The sequence below is a fragment of the Rhinolophus sinicus genome, chromosome 1 (genome assembly GCF_057876585.1).
Source record: "Rhinolophus sinicus isolate RSI-liver-muscle chromosome 1, RSI-T2T, whole genome shotgun sequence".
In the NCBI taxonomy this organism is placed as follows: Eukaryota; Metazoa; Chordata; class Mammalia; order Chiroptera; family Rhinolophidae; genus Rhinolophus; species Rhinolophus sinicus.
In genome coordinates this window covers 84,808,059-84,823,813 of record NC_142501.1, presented here as the reverse complement: position 1 = coordinate 84,823,813, position 15,755 = coordinate 84,808,059, and the positions used below count along the sequence as shown (strand labels likewise).

At 34.1% G+C, this 15,755-nt stretch overlaps 1 protein-coding gene across 1 annotated transcript in view; it reads left to right on the top strand.

Annotated features, from left to right (window-relative positions):
- Nucleotides 1-1,016: 1,016 nt before the first annotated feature.
- The window catches only part of EPYC (epiphycan), a 35,636-nt gene continuing 20,897 nt past the window's right edge, over nucleotides 1,017-15,755 (top strand). The window contains exons 1-2 of the mRNA XM_088801141.1: nucleotides 1,017-1,163; nucleotides 3,574-3,752. Of these exons, the coding sequence (XP_088657267.1) occupies nucleotides 3,588-3,752 (165 nt within the window). The 5' untranslated portion in view covers nucleotides 1,017-1,163; nucleotides 3,574-3,587. The remainder of the gene's footprint in view (nucleotides 1,164-3,573; nucleotides 3,753-15,755) is intronic.

Below are 15,755 nucleotides of genomic sequence, written 5' to 3'. Positions count from 1 at the left end.
CTGCTTCTGTTACAAATAAAACTGAACCCAGAAAAACTAATGCACACTGAGACCAAGTCGTTTGGAAACAGGTATGGATGGTGAGCCCTGAAGAGATGGGCAAAGAAGTTTTGTGGGAAGGAAAAATAGGAGGGAAACAGAAAGGAGAGTGAGCGTTACCACTCTATCATTTTGCCCAAGACCAAACAATACAGTATTCACTTCCTGATGCACAAGTGAGAACTAGACACCCAGATTTCTGTAAAGCATACCAGAATACAACATGCAAGTTTCATCTTTTTCTAGAATGTTTGCTGTATGAATGGAAGTGAATAGAAATGTAATATAAATGTATTTTCTCTCTAATCTGTAATAAAACCCAGTTTCACAAACCATGTCAGATTCCAAGAAACTACAACAAATCTTGTATTCGGGGAAAAAAGTTTGTTTTTTTTGTGTGTTTTTTTTAATGTAATTTGATTCGTTTGGCTCTGATAGATAAAAGAGAGAAAAAAAGTGTTTTTTTTCCCCCAAAACACTCAGATCATATTTATGATTATTTCTAAACATAATTTTTTGTAAATGTTCATACAAAAAGTTCATTGTTTCATTGCTCTCAAAGCATTCCAAGCAATCAAAATAATTTATCTATATATATGTACTTTTTTTTTTTACTTACCTAGCATTAAACAGGTAAGGCTTTGCCATATTTACTGAATTTCAGTTAACATTAATAAAAAGTGAAGAAAGCAATTCAAGACATGCAAGGTTTAGGAAAATTATGTCTTATTAGAATATTTTTGAAATATTCATCTATATTATTACTGCATACATTAACTTCTTTTCTTAATTGGTGACTTTGTTATAGATGAGATATGTTAAAACCAATATTTTTCATTTAAAATTTTTAAGGTGACACATTGGCAATTCTAACTTCTTTAATATAATTTCAAGAGCTTTATATACTACGTAATTTGGATTCTACTGCTTGAGTGACTATAAAGTAGTTTGGGGTTTTTAAAGACTGTGAAGCATTTCTCAAGGTTAGCTTTTCCAAACAGAAAATTGAGTGTTACAAATTCCACCTCCCACAGACCAGAATTCACAGCCATTGGTCAGGGGCAAATACCACTGGCTCTGTGTCCTCAGTCACTTCGTGCCATTTCACCAAGTAGGAGCCAAAGGTAAGTTTTTACACTTGCTTTCTTCTTGGGTTAGAGACCTTTTTTTTTCCCCTACTAAAACAACCTTTAAAAAAATAATTCAACTTGCTTTAATATTTCATGGTGAGCTTTGATTCAATGGATTGGGTCTAATTTTTCTATGTTGATATTTACATTATTCTTGGAAAATCCAAAAGTCTGAATTAGCTTAGGAATGAATAACATACAGCAAAATCGTTGATCTTAATAATCATGACAGATGCCAATAAAATTATAGCAGTTTCCAATATGTTCCTTAAATGAAGTGCCCTGAAAGAGACCACATTCTTTGCCAGTGTAGACAGGCACTATTGATTGCTATTGATTGAGATATTATGCAAAAGAAGAAAATGATGAGATTTCAGGTATTTAACAAATATTCTGATCATATTGGAATTATGCATTTAGAATGTCTTTTTAAGCTATATATTTTAAGCATATATTTTCAAAATATCATAAACTGGTGTCAGGTGGACAACAGTTTCAAAGTTTCAACAAAGACACTACATTAAATAATAATATAATTACTTGAAGGAAGAAACATACTTTCTGTTTAAACTACATATGGATGTATGTTCTTCATATGTCTGAGATTCACACAGACTGCCTTGTTGCTGGTAATTTTAGGGGATATGTCAAATGCAGGTAAACTCTTGTATGTTGACATTTATAACCAAATATCAAGTATGAAGTGAGAAAAAGAATCAGCAAGTACATAATTTATTTGAAAAATGAGAGTTGCCAGAAGTGTACAAGAAAAAACATATATATATAAATACAAATATATATATATATATATATATATATATATATATATATATATATATCACTGTTAATGCTTCCCACTTGAATATGGGAGAATAGTTGAAAGGTTCCTGGAAGATTTGCAAATCACACAGTTTTATTAAGTAAGACTTTGTTGGTAATTGCATAGCACAGTTCCAAATCTGCAATCCTGCAAAGGCCTCTGCAAAGGCAAATAAAACAGAGGCTTAGTTTATCCAGTGTGAATAAAAAATTTGTTTGAAGAAATCATAGGAGGGGATAAAAAGGAGCTCCTTGTACTGCTTCTTATTCTCAGGGGAATTTCATATCCTTCTGCCTAACCCTGCTTCATAAAGATTTTCTTTCAAGTAACTGAAGGTCAGTTTGTCTGCCAGTGCATTCAAGTTTAAAAGTAATGTTTACATTGAATTCCCTTTATATGTGTGCATAGGTACAAACATCATGTGTACTGTTTTTAAAGTAAACCCAAGAAGTGTACCCCAAATCCAAAACCTTTAAAAGTAGACATACATGATAAAAAGCTTTACAAATACTTTGCTTCCTCAATAAATAATCACTAGCTGACATTTTGATAGGCCCAACTTAGATGTTTAAAATTAATCATGAGTTTTTTTCCTAAACTAAAATGTATTCAAAGGAGTACATATAAAAAAGAAAATAATTCAAATGGTAATATCTTGATTAAATCCCCCAAAAGCATAATGTTATCATGGAAAATAATTGTGCTTATTAAAGAATTACACAACAAAATATTTCTCTAATTCCACATATGTGCAAATCCTCCTCTAAGGGAATTTTGCCAAACAGTGCCTTTTAGACATGTATTCATTCCTATGAATTCTGAGTTTAAACCTTAGATAGCTATTAAGAATTAAAACAAAACACTAAAGACTAAGGGAAAATAACTTTCTTTTCTACTCCATTTAGTTAGGAACATGTTTTGAAAAATATTGCATGAAATTTTAAAGCATACACATATTAAATCATCTATATATTAATAATACCCAGAGGCAACAAAGAAGTAAAAGAAAGAAAAAAAGAAAACTTCATTATTTTGTCTGAAAAAGCCCTAGGCTTGAATGTACAAGAAACAGCTATGAGTCCTAGTTGTATCACTAACCAACTCTATCTTGGTTTCCTCATCTGCAAAATAGTGTAACAGTTATAGTGATCACCATCACCATCACCATCACCATCACCATCATCATCATCATCATTCCTACTTCTCAGAGTTGATGAAAAACTTAATGCTTAGCAAATTATAACAATCTTAGATAATGTAAAGACTTTTGTGAATAAGTGTGTCACAGTCTTTCTGCATCCCATTTTCCCCCATGCTTCTCTATAAAATAAAATCAATTTCACTGTAATTGCAATACCTACTGTGAAAACGTGGAGAGGTTTGTGCATTAACTTGAACGTCTGGTATCAATAATCCTCAGAAGTCATACAATTTCTTGTGTTATGTTTATAAATTATCCATGTAAAGAAAACTACCAGCTTGAGTTCCTCAGTGCTGACATTGATCTATCATTCCTATTTAGTGCAAACTATTCATGAGTTATTATCAATTAAATATTTATGCATTTTAATATTTTATGATTAGGAAAATTTGAAAAAATGAAAGCATTAGCAAGACTCGTTCTGGGACTCATCATCTTTGATGCTGCTGTGACTGCTCCAACTTTAGAGCCCATCAACTATGACTCAGAAACTTATGATGCCACCGTGGAAGACCTGGATAATTTATACAACTATGAAAACATACCTATTGGTCGAGCTGAGGTAACTTTTGGAAGCATTGTGTGAGGAATTGCTGGGGATTGTTCTCTTCAAGTAGATTTTTGTTTATTTATAAATAGAGATGTTCTATCTTAATAATTTCACACAAGCCTTTTCTCCAGAGCATGTCAATCTGTTAGAGATAAACATTGGGACACTCTTTCACTTTCTTATGGTTCACTTCATTTCCTTTTCAAAGAGTTTCTACCAAGTTAGAACAGAGAACCATTAGAAGAAAAAGCAGTAAGAAAAAGAAAAGTTAAAATAATACATATGCAATTATGAGGAAGTTTGGGGTAAAGGAAAACAATGTGAAATTAAAATAAATTAGAAGAAAATAAAAAGAATGCAAAGAAAGGACAATGGGTTTGGAACTTCACTGCAATTCCAAGAGTGAATGTGCTTTCTTAAATGATTCTCTCTCAACAGTGATGTAGGCAATGGCATAAATCTGAGATGACATGCTCCTAATTCAATACTAGGCTTTTTACATAACTAAAGGATACAGACTAATTTTTCTGAATCAGAAAACAAACAGACCTTGAAATGCTGGAGTGTAATTAAAGTACAACATTGACAAAAAACTAATTAAGTATAAATAAACCAAAAGGGAAATTGCATCATTTTTTCAGGATCATAACATATTTCGGGCAGTCATTCAAATGTAAATCTTAAAATAACTACTTTTGATAACTAGGAAAATGAGATATTTTGACAAAAGCACATATTTAAATTGTACGGAACTTAGGTATATCTTCATTAAGATAGTAAATGTTTTCATTATTGTTTATGCTACCTTATGAAATACAAGAATCAGACTGTCACAGTACAATAGTTTTCACAAGTCTTCTCTCCTTACCCTATTTTTTCACTTCATCTTTCTCTCTTTTGCCCTCATTTTTTTCACCCCACCCCTTTTCTCTTTTCCACTCTTTAGTAAATTTTCAGGCTTGACAAACTGATCACTTTTCTTTTGCACATTGGTTGTGATTCTGTTTTCAAAGTCTTTATTAATATTCACTCTTTGATTCATTTCCCTTATAGTTTTGTTATGCTAAGGAGATTTTCTGTTGAGAATGTATGGTCATTAATACCAATCTTGCTGTACGCAATCTCTATTTCTCTAACTGAAGGCATCAGTGCAGCGTAGAAGAAGAAAATTCTCTAATGCTTAACTCATTTACCCTGCTCCTTTTTGCAATGTGTATACATCTTAAAAAAATAATTCAGTACATATCTGTTGCTATCAACCAAATAAAATCTGTTAGTTTAAACTTCTTTGTCATTTCTCAAAAAAAAAAAAAAAAAAAAAAAAAAAAAAATATATATATATATATATATATATATATATATATATATATATATATATATACACACATATATAGGACTAAAGAGGTTGGATGAATGCCATAAGTGAATCCACTCTTTTGAGTAGGGTTGGGGAGTAAAGTCAAGGGACTGAATAGTGAAGTCAATGAGCTTTATCTGCAAACCTCTTTTAAGCCATTTCTTGCTTATAGGATCCATTTCGCTGCCCTGGAGGCCCTAAACATTCTCATAATATTCTGAAATTCTTTCTGCCATCAAAAAATATAACCTAATAAATATACTTACATAATATACAAGTTTATTAAGTATTTTTGTTTTTAATCTTGGAATAGCAACCTTCTTTCAAAGTACCAAATATGTGGCATTGTCTCCTTATACACCCAGCCCCCACCTCATGCTCACATCCCTGATTTCCACATGGGCCTAGCCAACCTCAGAATCCTAGTAGCAACTGAGGGCTCCAGAGTGTCGCTGACAATCACTGTGGTTGATTGAAATATGTAATCATCCCTGATTCCCTGATTTAATAATTATTTGTGGTGAAATCATATTAGAAAATTAATTTATAGTTAGATGATGTATATATATACATATGCTATGGTAACATAACGCATTTGAAAACATAAGCTATACACGATTTTTTTTGTTTTAAATTACAAGTTTTGTCCAGTAGGAAAAATCAACCAACCAACCCACTCACCCGTCACCTATGGGGAAAAAAATCCAAAAACAATATGATAGAGTAAGTAAGATGACATGAGAGACAAAATTCAGAAAAACTTCAGCTCTTCCTTTGTAAATTGCTTTCCAAACAAACAAATAACTAGTATTGAATTCCTTATGAGAAGATATGAAATAGAGCCATAGACCCAGCCATGTGAATGATTCTAGAATATAGCTACTCATGATATTAATTTCTTGAATGCTGTCTTGGAAATTCAGATTCTGGTGACTCCTGGTAAGATTATTTGTCTCATCTTTATAAAGTAAGGGCAGTTGTTCCACATGTTCTTGATCCTATTCAACACTTTTTGAAGGAACACTGATAACACACCCATAGAGGGCACAGCTGATGAAATAATTGATGGTAAATGAAGCACATGGGGAATGGTGAGATCAGATTCTTTGCTTTTTGTCCTTAATGCCGAGAGTATGGTTGTCTGTTTTAGCCTAGAATTTATGTTATCTGTACAAAAGGCAACTTATATTCTAAAATTGTAAATGTATGGGAAAATGAAACAATGTTTCTAAATGCCGGTTTCTTTCTTATAAATTCTAAAACTTGGCATTTTAGGCCAATAGTATAGATCCTTTGGTCTAGACTTCCAGTGATTAATCCTTAATGCTTCTGACATACGTGATAGGCAGAATTCTAAATGCCTCCTAAGTGGCCCATCCCTTGGTGTGTCCATGCTCTCTATAAGGCTTAACATCATGAATTCATTGGGATATCGCTCCTGTAATTAGGTTATGTTATATGGCACATTTGAAAATTTGAAAAGGATATTATCTTGGTTAGCCTGACCTAAACTCCAAGCCCTTTACATCAGTGTTTTGAGGTTGGGAACAAAATTTGAAGCATGAGAGAAATTCAATGCAAGAGGAATTGTTGCTGGCTTTAAAGATAAATCAGTCCACATAGCAACAAATGCAGAAATCTCTAGATGCTGAGAAGCGGACAGCCAGCGAGCCCAGAAGGACAATTGTCCTATAGATACAAGAAACCCCGAGCTCCACATGGAACAAAGCCACTGACCATCACCTTAATTTGGCCTTGTGAGACCCTAAGGCTAGCCCTGGACTTCTGAGTCATAGAAACTGAGAGCTGAAAAATGTATATAGTGGTTTTAAGCTGCTTGGTTTCTGGAATTTATCACGCAGCAATAGAAAACTAAAATAAGTAATAATTAAACTTTTTTTTTTTTTTTTTCTGGAACCCAAATTTGAATTTACTGCTGCAAAGCTTGCATTTGTAAGTCCAGTGATTTATCTGGGCAATGAGCCAAATCCCACCCCCCCATCTTCAGGTTTAGAATCTCAATAGAGCTTTATTGATTTCTACTGTTGGTGGTATGTTCATTACCTCCCTAGTGTTCGGGAAACGTCACAAAAGCATTTCTGGTTTTGAAAATTATATGCAGTAATAGTATTCCAGACTGTGATTATGATTTCTGCTGATCTAGAATACCCAGAACCTGCTGGATTCTGTGGTAGAAGCAGCTTTTAGCCCAGCAATTCTATCACAATGCTCTATCTTACCCAATGGATACATTTGTTGGTATGACGTAAAATTGTTGCAATTTTTACCGAGCTTTTATTTTACTTTAATGGTATGAGTAGGAACTGACTATAAGCTGTGAGACTACAATATAAACTTTTTGCTTCCTGGTGACTAATAGCTAAACCTGATCGAGCACTTATTGTGTGCCAGGTACTGTTCTAGGCATATCCCTACCTGATATGTGCTAGTACCTCATCAGTCCCAGGCATATCATATGTATTATCTTATTTATTTCTCACAACAAAACTATAAAGTGTATCATTATTGTTAATGAATAGATGTGGGTATTGAGACAAAGAGCAGGTAAGTAACTGGACTAAGATTACACAGTTACTAATGGTATATAATCATAGTGATGTTATCTTCTCATATCATAATTTAATCTTCAGCAAATTAATAAAAGATTGTACTATACTCCCTCCATTTTCTACCATTTTCCAAATTGTCCTTTTAGCTTGATATTGGTTTTAATTAAACTGAATGTCAAGTGCTCCAACTCTCCTGAAAGAGAAAAAAACATTATTCTTCTACGGTAAATAATGTGAACTACAAGCAACCTTTATAGACAACTGACTGTTAATCTAATTACTATAAGAAAGAAGGGCTTAAAACTACTTCAAAGAATAATTGTGGATAGACATTCATCAGCATATATCTAAGTAATGGGCATTCACTTCAATACATATATTTATTATTATATTTCTATATATAATAGCATATACATATAGTATTACCATACATGCTTTTAAAACTGCCTCAAATACTGTCTAGAATGAGATAAAGTATGCATTCATAAGTAAATAAAAATAACTAATAAAAAATATTGGTAATAATTGACCAATAGGAAACTTCTTGAATGAGAAATGCTTTCTTTACTATAACACACATTGATTTTAAAATTAAGGCCATTTTTTTCTTTTTCGTAAAACAAGTAGCTAGATTGTTTAAAATTATCCCTATAATGAAAATTTCATTGAAATAGATAAATTCAGCTTCAAAAATAACATTTATAGATGAAGAAGCTTTAAGCTTTGTCAAAGGAACGAAAATTAAACTTAGTGGATCTGTAAGGATGGGAGAGAACTCAATGAAGACTGCTGTACCAATTAACAATTGAGCCATGATTTCTTTTCTCTTGTCATCATGATAATATGGTGCCAGGCAAAATAATTTTAGAATATATGTTAATACCCTGCAACACCAGAAATTACTTAAATAGAATCAAACTAATTTGGGACTACTTATAAAAATAAATGTCTATTTTAGATAACGATTTTTAAGAAGAATCTTAAAATGAGGTTATCTAAATGTAATCAATTAGTAATGTAAGACATGATTATTATTACTATTATTATTGTTATGAACAACTGAGGGTCAGAATTTTGCCCAAGGTTAGTCAGCTAGTAAGTTTCAGAATAAAATTTAAACCAGATCCTTTTAATGTCAAACCAGAGAGACTTTGGCGATAAAAAGCTCCATTATTTTTCTGCTTCTCTTTAATCTTTACTTTTGTTAGCTGTGTCCAATACTGAGGTTTCTTTTCTCTGAAATTAAGTAATTTGATTATTAGGAATCAGAAAAACAAGAATTTTCAAGTGATTATAATGAAAACAATATCTAAGCAACTCTCTTAGCTGTCAAAGTATTTAGGGGCGAGAGAGGTAAGATGATCCTTCTGCACTGAAAGCTGCTTTGTCAGGAATATGGGGATTGAGTAATCTTTGCCAAACCCCTTTCTTCCTCATCCATTTTCAAGATAAAATAGAAAATAAGATACAGCTCTCATTGCCAGTGTTCATGGTCACATTTTTTTACATAATTAATATGGATCACTTAAATCAATTTGAATACTAATGTTTAGAGCAGAATTCCATTGCACTTAACGTATCTACATGCCAGTATGTGAAACCCATCAGAATGTTCTTTAGTAACCCAGGCTGAACAGCTCAGAGCCTGTTAACGTATCTGGAAACAAACTGTTGATATAATGGAACAACACAGAATAGCTTCAAGATTTATAATCACCTAGTGGGTTAATTGGGGAGAAATATAAATTTAAAATTCTGTTTTGTTTAGTAAAAACTTGAGTCTGTGCTGAAATAAAAATCCAAATAACATTCTGGATTTCAAATACTTAAATAAAAATGGGACACAAACCCATAATTTAAATATTATCTGGACTTACTGGTTAAAAATTTACGGGCACAGTGGAGATCCTAAACGAAGAGAATAAGTAGGTGAGGACATATGCTTCCCAAAATGACTTTGCCTGGGCACTAAAATCATTAACACATATACACTGCAAAGAACGGTGGGAAAAACCACTGGTTTTGGTGTTGCTCATGTATTCACTTGTTTTATCCTCGGGAGGCAGTTTTTCACAGTGTTGAATGATGTGGTCTCTGGAGGCTGACTCCCTCTGTGGGAGTCCCGGTCCTTCATACTGTGTGGCCTTGGGCAGTCATGCAACCCCTCTGAGCCTCAGACTCCTATTTATGAGATACCTAGTGAGGATCAAATAGTGGTGACTATTTAACGTAGAGCCTGGCACATGGCAAATCTTTAATACACCTCAGCTTCAGTATCAAATAACTTATTCAATCAAAGCCACTGAAGCTTACTCACTGGTGACCAGAAAAGTCTCCATGGACGTGATGGGATTTGAGCTGACTGGGCATGGGTTCACTTTAGATCCACTTAGAAATATTTTTCTGAGAACGAGGAATAGGGGCAGGTAAATTAGACCAAATCCCTTCTTTTGCCTCAGAACCTCCCAGTCTAGGCATCTTATAAACACACATAGATACACACACACACACACAAACACACACACACACACACACACACACACACACATATATATATATATATATATATATATATAAACAAGATGTGGAGTTATCTATTGGGACATAGGTTTGTATGAGTTCAGTCACAAAATATGTACATATGCTGAGAGATTATGTCCCCAAATCTGTCATCAGTCTCAGACCTGACAGCAAATTTGAGATATAAACTATTCTATTCATCTATTTATCCATACCTTTTCTGAACAGTACTTAAGGCTACTTACATGAATACAAATGTGTACAAAAATAGATTTATAAACATATAAAATAAATACAAATATAGATAAAATATCTATATGCAATACTAGCTCATAATAATGTATAAAATATATAGTATTGAGTATATTGTATTATATAATTTATAAAACTAATTTATAAAATATATAATATCAAGTATATTGTATTATGTTCTCCACAATATTACATCTTGTATCATTTATTATTATTTGTTATACTACATTATGGTATCTAAAATATAAAAAAGTGAGGCAAAGAAAAAATAAGAGTCAGGAACATACCATGAAACCAAGAGCAAGGTACATATATGAAAATGCATACTATTTTTATTATAACACATATGGATATATATATAATATTCAAATTTTTCTAGGCAATAAGTGTTAGGTTTTAAGGAATCCCATATATGCTCCTCCTATGACTTACTTAACTTCAGAATCAACTGAGAGAGACAGAAACGGGACTCAGGCAAATGAGTTCAAAATATCCCCTTTATTTCTGATAAAATGTAGGTTGAAAAGTATGACTTAAGTCTGAAGCGCCTATGGACTTCCTAATACAAAACTCCAGAAATAGACTAAGTCAGCAGTTGCAGGCAAGATTGGTCAACCACAGGCCTTAGGACAGTGCCTGATTCAGTAAATCTTAGTATGTGTGTGGAGGGACAAAACACAATGCAAGCTGTTGACAAGGAAACAATTCCCCTCACCCAGGCCTCATTCCTTCTACTCACCAATTACCCAGTCATTCTTCCTCCCTTTGGAAGGGTGAGGAAAGGGGCCAACAGAGGATGCATCCTCTCCACAAGACTGTGGCCTCTCCATTAGGCTTAACTATTAAGTTCAATAGAGTTCTCTCCTTCAAGAGAGAACATAATTTTCTCTCCTTCAAGAGAGAAAATCAACCCATTTTTAGGACAGTCATGCTCCAACTTCCCGAGACCTACTCCTATGCCAACCACCAGTCTTAGATGTCCTCTGGCAGTCTGTAGATGTTGACCCCAGTAGGTTCTGAAATGGATCCAAGCGCATTCATAAATTTATTTCAAATACCTCTCTGTACCTGAGATCGAAATTTCACTATCTGTTCTATGTTCTACCTCAAATTATATCAAGCCACATTATCTAATAACAGAGCTCATGAGAGGTTCTGCAATGAATCAAATACTAAGTAAATAGACTCCAGTAATACAATTCCAGAAACAGAAAATTTTGTTTCAAATAAATTTCCAGAAACACAAATTTGTATGTAGCCCCTCTCCTTCTATGACACTTTTGAGGAAAATAAAAAACTACAGATTAACATCTCCTACAAATTTAAGTCTAAACTTGTTTAAATCTAAAGGGATTGAGTACAAAATCAGAATTGCTTGGCTTGTGATTTCAAAGTCCAAAGAACATGCACTCCAAAATGCCCCATCCTCAATTCCTTCTGCTTCACCTCAGCTAGACGGATTCGTAGAGCCGGGGTCAAGCTGGATCCCTTCAGGAACTGCCACCTGAGTGGACTCTTACAGATACAGATGTAGTTTCAACAGAGGCACATCAACTGTTATTAGTTCATTACCAACTCTCCCATGGCCTTGATATTTAAAGAAAATGAAGCATTAATTGCACACACATTATTATCACCACACTGACCCTAACCCCCATCAAATTTAAGGACCAAGTTAATACTGAGTCCCTAAAATATTTCTCCTAGGCAAAAGAATATTCCCCAAACCAGTACACAGTGTTGCCAAAGACCGCAAAAGAGACTTGGTGGTAACTGAGATGTCAGAAGATGAAAGAAATCTTGGTATAGCTTCATCCAGGTGTTGTTCAGCTTATGCTCACTGTCTCTCGTCTGCAAACTTTGAGGCCAAACACAATTTGGAGAAATTTCCCCCTAGGAGTTAAATTATGGCAGTGTTTTACCATTATTGGAGGAGCTGTTCTCTAAGTGTAGTTAGTACCTGAACTGGCGGCATCCTCATCACCTGGGAGCCTGTCTGAAATGCAAATTGTCAGGTCCCACTCCAGACCTAATGAATCCGAAACTCTAGAGGGGGCCGTGATCAGGGGACTTAACAAATCCTCCAGGTAATCCTGATGCACTTATCATATGAGCAGCACTGCTCTAAGAAATGACTCCTAACACAATAGCTTTACTCTCAGTAGCATTTGAGATATCCCTGCTTTCTAATGTAGTTTTTAAATATGCTAGGGGGCAAGCCCAATCACCAGGCATACTTGAAGCCTCTCTCTCTCTTTTTTTCCCTTTCATCCTCAAAACCTTTGAATGTCCATTGTTTTATAGCCCTGGGTTCCTGGCAACTGATGCTGCTTTGTGTCTATCAAGTGAGAGATGCTCTTGTGAGCAATAATTTTCAGCAAGGGGTGTTCTCCAGCCCAGAAGCTACGTGCCCCAGTGGCTCCTATCCTTCTGCTATGGTATTTAGGAAATGTACCTCCCAGAGAGTTTCTGCTCTTCCCCTTGTTTTGTTGTTGTTGTTGTTGTTGTTTCAGCTGGAGAACCAATCTCAGCAGATTCCTGAAAGGATACTGCTGTTGTTTCTGAAGCCTGTGGCCCCTGGGGGCCTAGTGAACAGCAGAGCTTCTATTATATTCCCATCAAGATTTTACTCAATATTTCCAAGTTCCAGGACTTAATTAGCATTTCTGTCTCCTGCATCCTATTCTGCAGAATCAGTTTCCCCTCTCGAGTGGCCATGTAGATGAATCACTTCTAGAGTTTTCAAAAATCCTAATGCTTAGGCCATACCCCGGACTATTGAAATCAAAATCTCTGGGAGTGGGACCCAGATTTAGTGTTTGACTTGTCCCTGCTATACTTTCACTGTGAGTCAGTTACTATTTTTATTTAAGCAGTTTAACATGTTTTTGTTTTGTTTTTTAATTTGCTCCCTTTACTTCTCTAATACTATGTGCTAAATGAATGCCTTCTCTTCTCTTTCTGGTCTGGACTTTTGTCTTCCTAACAGAGTCTTCTAGAGTTAGTCTTGTAGCATCTTCTATAGAGACAGATTTAAAACAAAAAATCAGTAAATTATAAATCTGTCCAAAGTAACATTGTTCAAGAATGCTTTAGAAATCTTCATATTTCTGAGTTGAACAATCCTACCTCAGATATGTTCTGTCATCATACTAATTTCTAACTCAGGACTGGACTTGACATGTTATTGTCCTGCCTAGCCCTCTTTGATCTGCTTAATTTTCACCAGATCTTTCCTAATTTCACAAATTTCTTATTCTAACACTTCTAGGGCAAGTTACGGTAAACTCTGTCTAGAGTCTGCTAGGAACAGAAAGGCTTGCCCTGTGTTTATTAAGGTAGGTGAAATAATTCAAGAATCATGCGTGGTATTTTTGTCATTCATCAGGTTGTGCAATTACTGGCTCGTGATGTCAGTGCACCCAATACAAGATACAGACAGGTAGGCCCTAAAGGATAATCACAGTGACATCATGCCAATTTCTCATGTCAGATTTAATGTGGGCTTTAAAGAGGTAAATGCTATGCATGCAAATATATACTATTCACTACATTTTTTAACGTACATGAGAAGAAGAAAAGACGTCTAAAAAAGATGTTAAGGCTAGATCAAATATTTTTATAAGTGTGTTCTCTTTCGAGTTATTAGAACTCTGATTAAAGACATAAATATGAAAGAATAAAATCCAAAATATTTAAGATAAAAATACATCTACTATAACTATATTGAATCTCCAACATATACAGTATGGAGATACAAGGGGATCAATACATTTGGTACTGAGAGGAAAAAGGAACATCACAGAGTCAAATGTGGTCAAAGCCAATTAACTACTCTTCGGCAGCCTTCTATTGGCAGGATAATTTCCATCGTGTTAATGACTGCAAAAATGACTTACGATAGGCAACAAATTTAGATATTTTGGCCCTTAGAAAACAGCCCTTCCTTTGCCCTATGCTATTATAGAGCCGACTTACCTAAAGTTCTTGGTTCTGGTTCTACAGTCATCAACAATCTTTTGATTACAGTTCGGTTCCCAAGTGAGACTGCAGAAACTACAGAGACTATATTGGTGGCAGTAAGAGGGTTCAGGTTAGCGTTCCAGTTAAAGTAATTCTGCCTCTAAGAGATAAAGACAGGCTTCTAAACTTGCAAAATTTTGCAAGCCTTTACCACTGATAGTGAATGACAGAAAAAAGTTTTAAGGTAATAGTTATCTCTTTCAAAGGCAATTAGCTATTAGCTGGTCCTCCCTTGGCCATCTACTATAAATGCACATGCTTTTCTGTTCCAAATACCTTATATACATCATCATCATCATCATCATAAGTGAACAGCAATTTTTTGCAGAGAAGTTCTACATATTAAAAGACATGGTTTATTATACTTTGTGCCTCAATAAAGGCTGTGTTAGAAGGAACAATTTGCTTTGTGTTAGGGTGGAAAAGATTGAAACTTAAAAAAATACTAAATTACTCCATTATAAAATAAAGAGCTAGAGCTTGGAAGGTTCAGATTTCTTGGTTTTCAGTCCAACTTCTTTGTTTTCAATTACTGTGATTGACTCCCTCCCCCTATCCCCATTCTCATGAGATTACTGATTTCAGCCTACACTAAATTGTCCTTCTGGCATCCTTACTGGGGGAACAAGGGCAATAAGGGGAAAGGGAACATGAACTGACTTTGCTATGAGATAATGTTGCTACAGCCTTTGCCAAAGTTCCCTACCAATATTATTTGGGGACATTCAATTAGAACTAGAAGATACATTTGTCAGGACTAGATACTGGAAACCTATCAAGTTTTTGGAGCCTAAGGGAATGACGATGAATGGAATCCCTAATAAACTGGGATAAAACTCAAGGAGAAAAATCTTTCTGACAGCTAAATATGTAATATTGCCATTTTCTGGCAACAAAAGGAAATGAGAAAATAAACGTGAACAACAAAAAAATGCTGAGGTCTCACAAGAGACTAGAGAGGGTATGATTAAATGAAACCTTCAAATCATGAATGCTTGTTTCTTTTGCACTGAATTTTTCATTTAAACATTGCATTAAATACAAAGAAGCATTATCATTTAGAGTTATGAATTTATGAAGAGTAACCATAATCTGGATAGATATTTAAAAAACAAAACAAAAAACGATGTACATGTTTTCATAAATACATGTATAAAATTCTAGCAAGTCAATATTAAATATTACGATTTTATACTATTATGATGTAAACCAAAACATACTAATTTTGATATTTGACCTGAAGACATTTATTAATTATATACATTTATTAATTTTGACTTATCAAGTTAATAA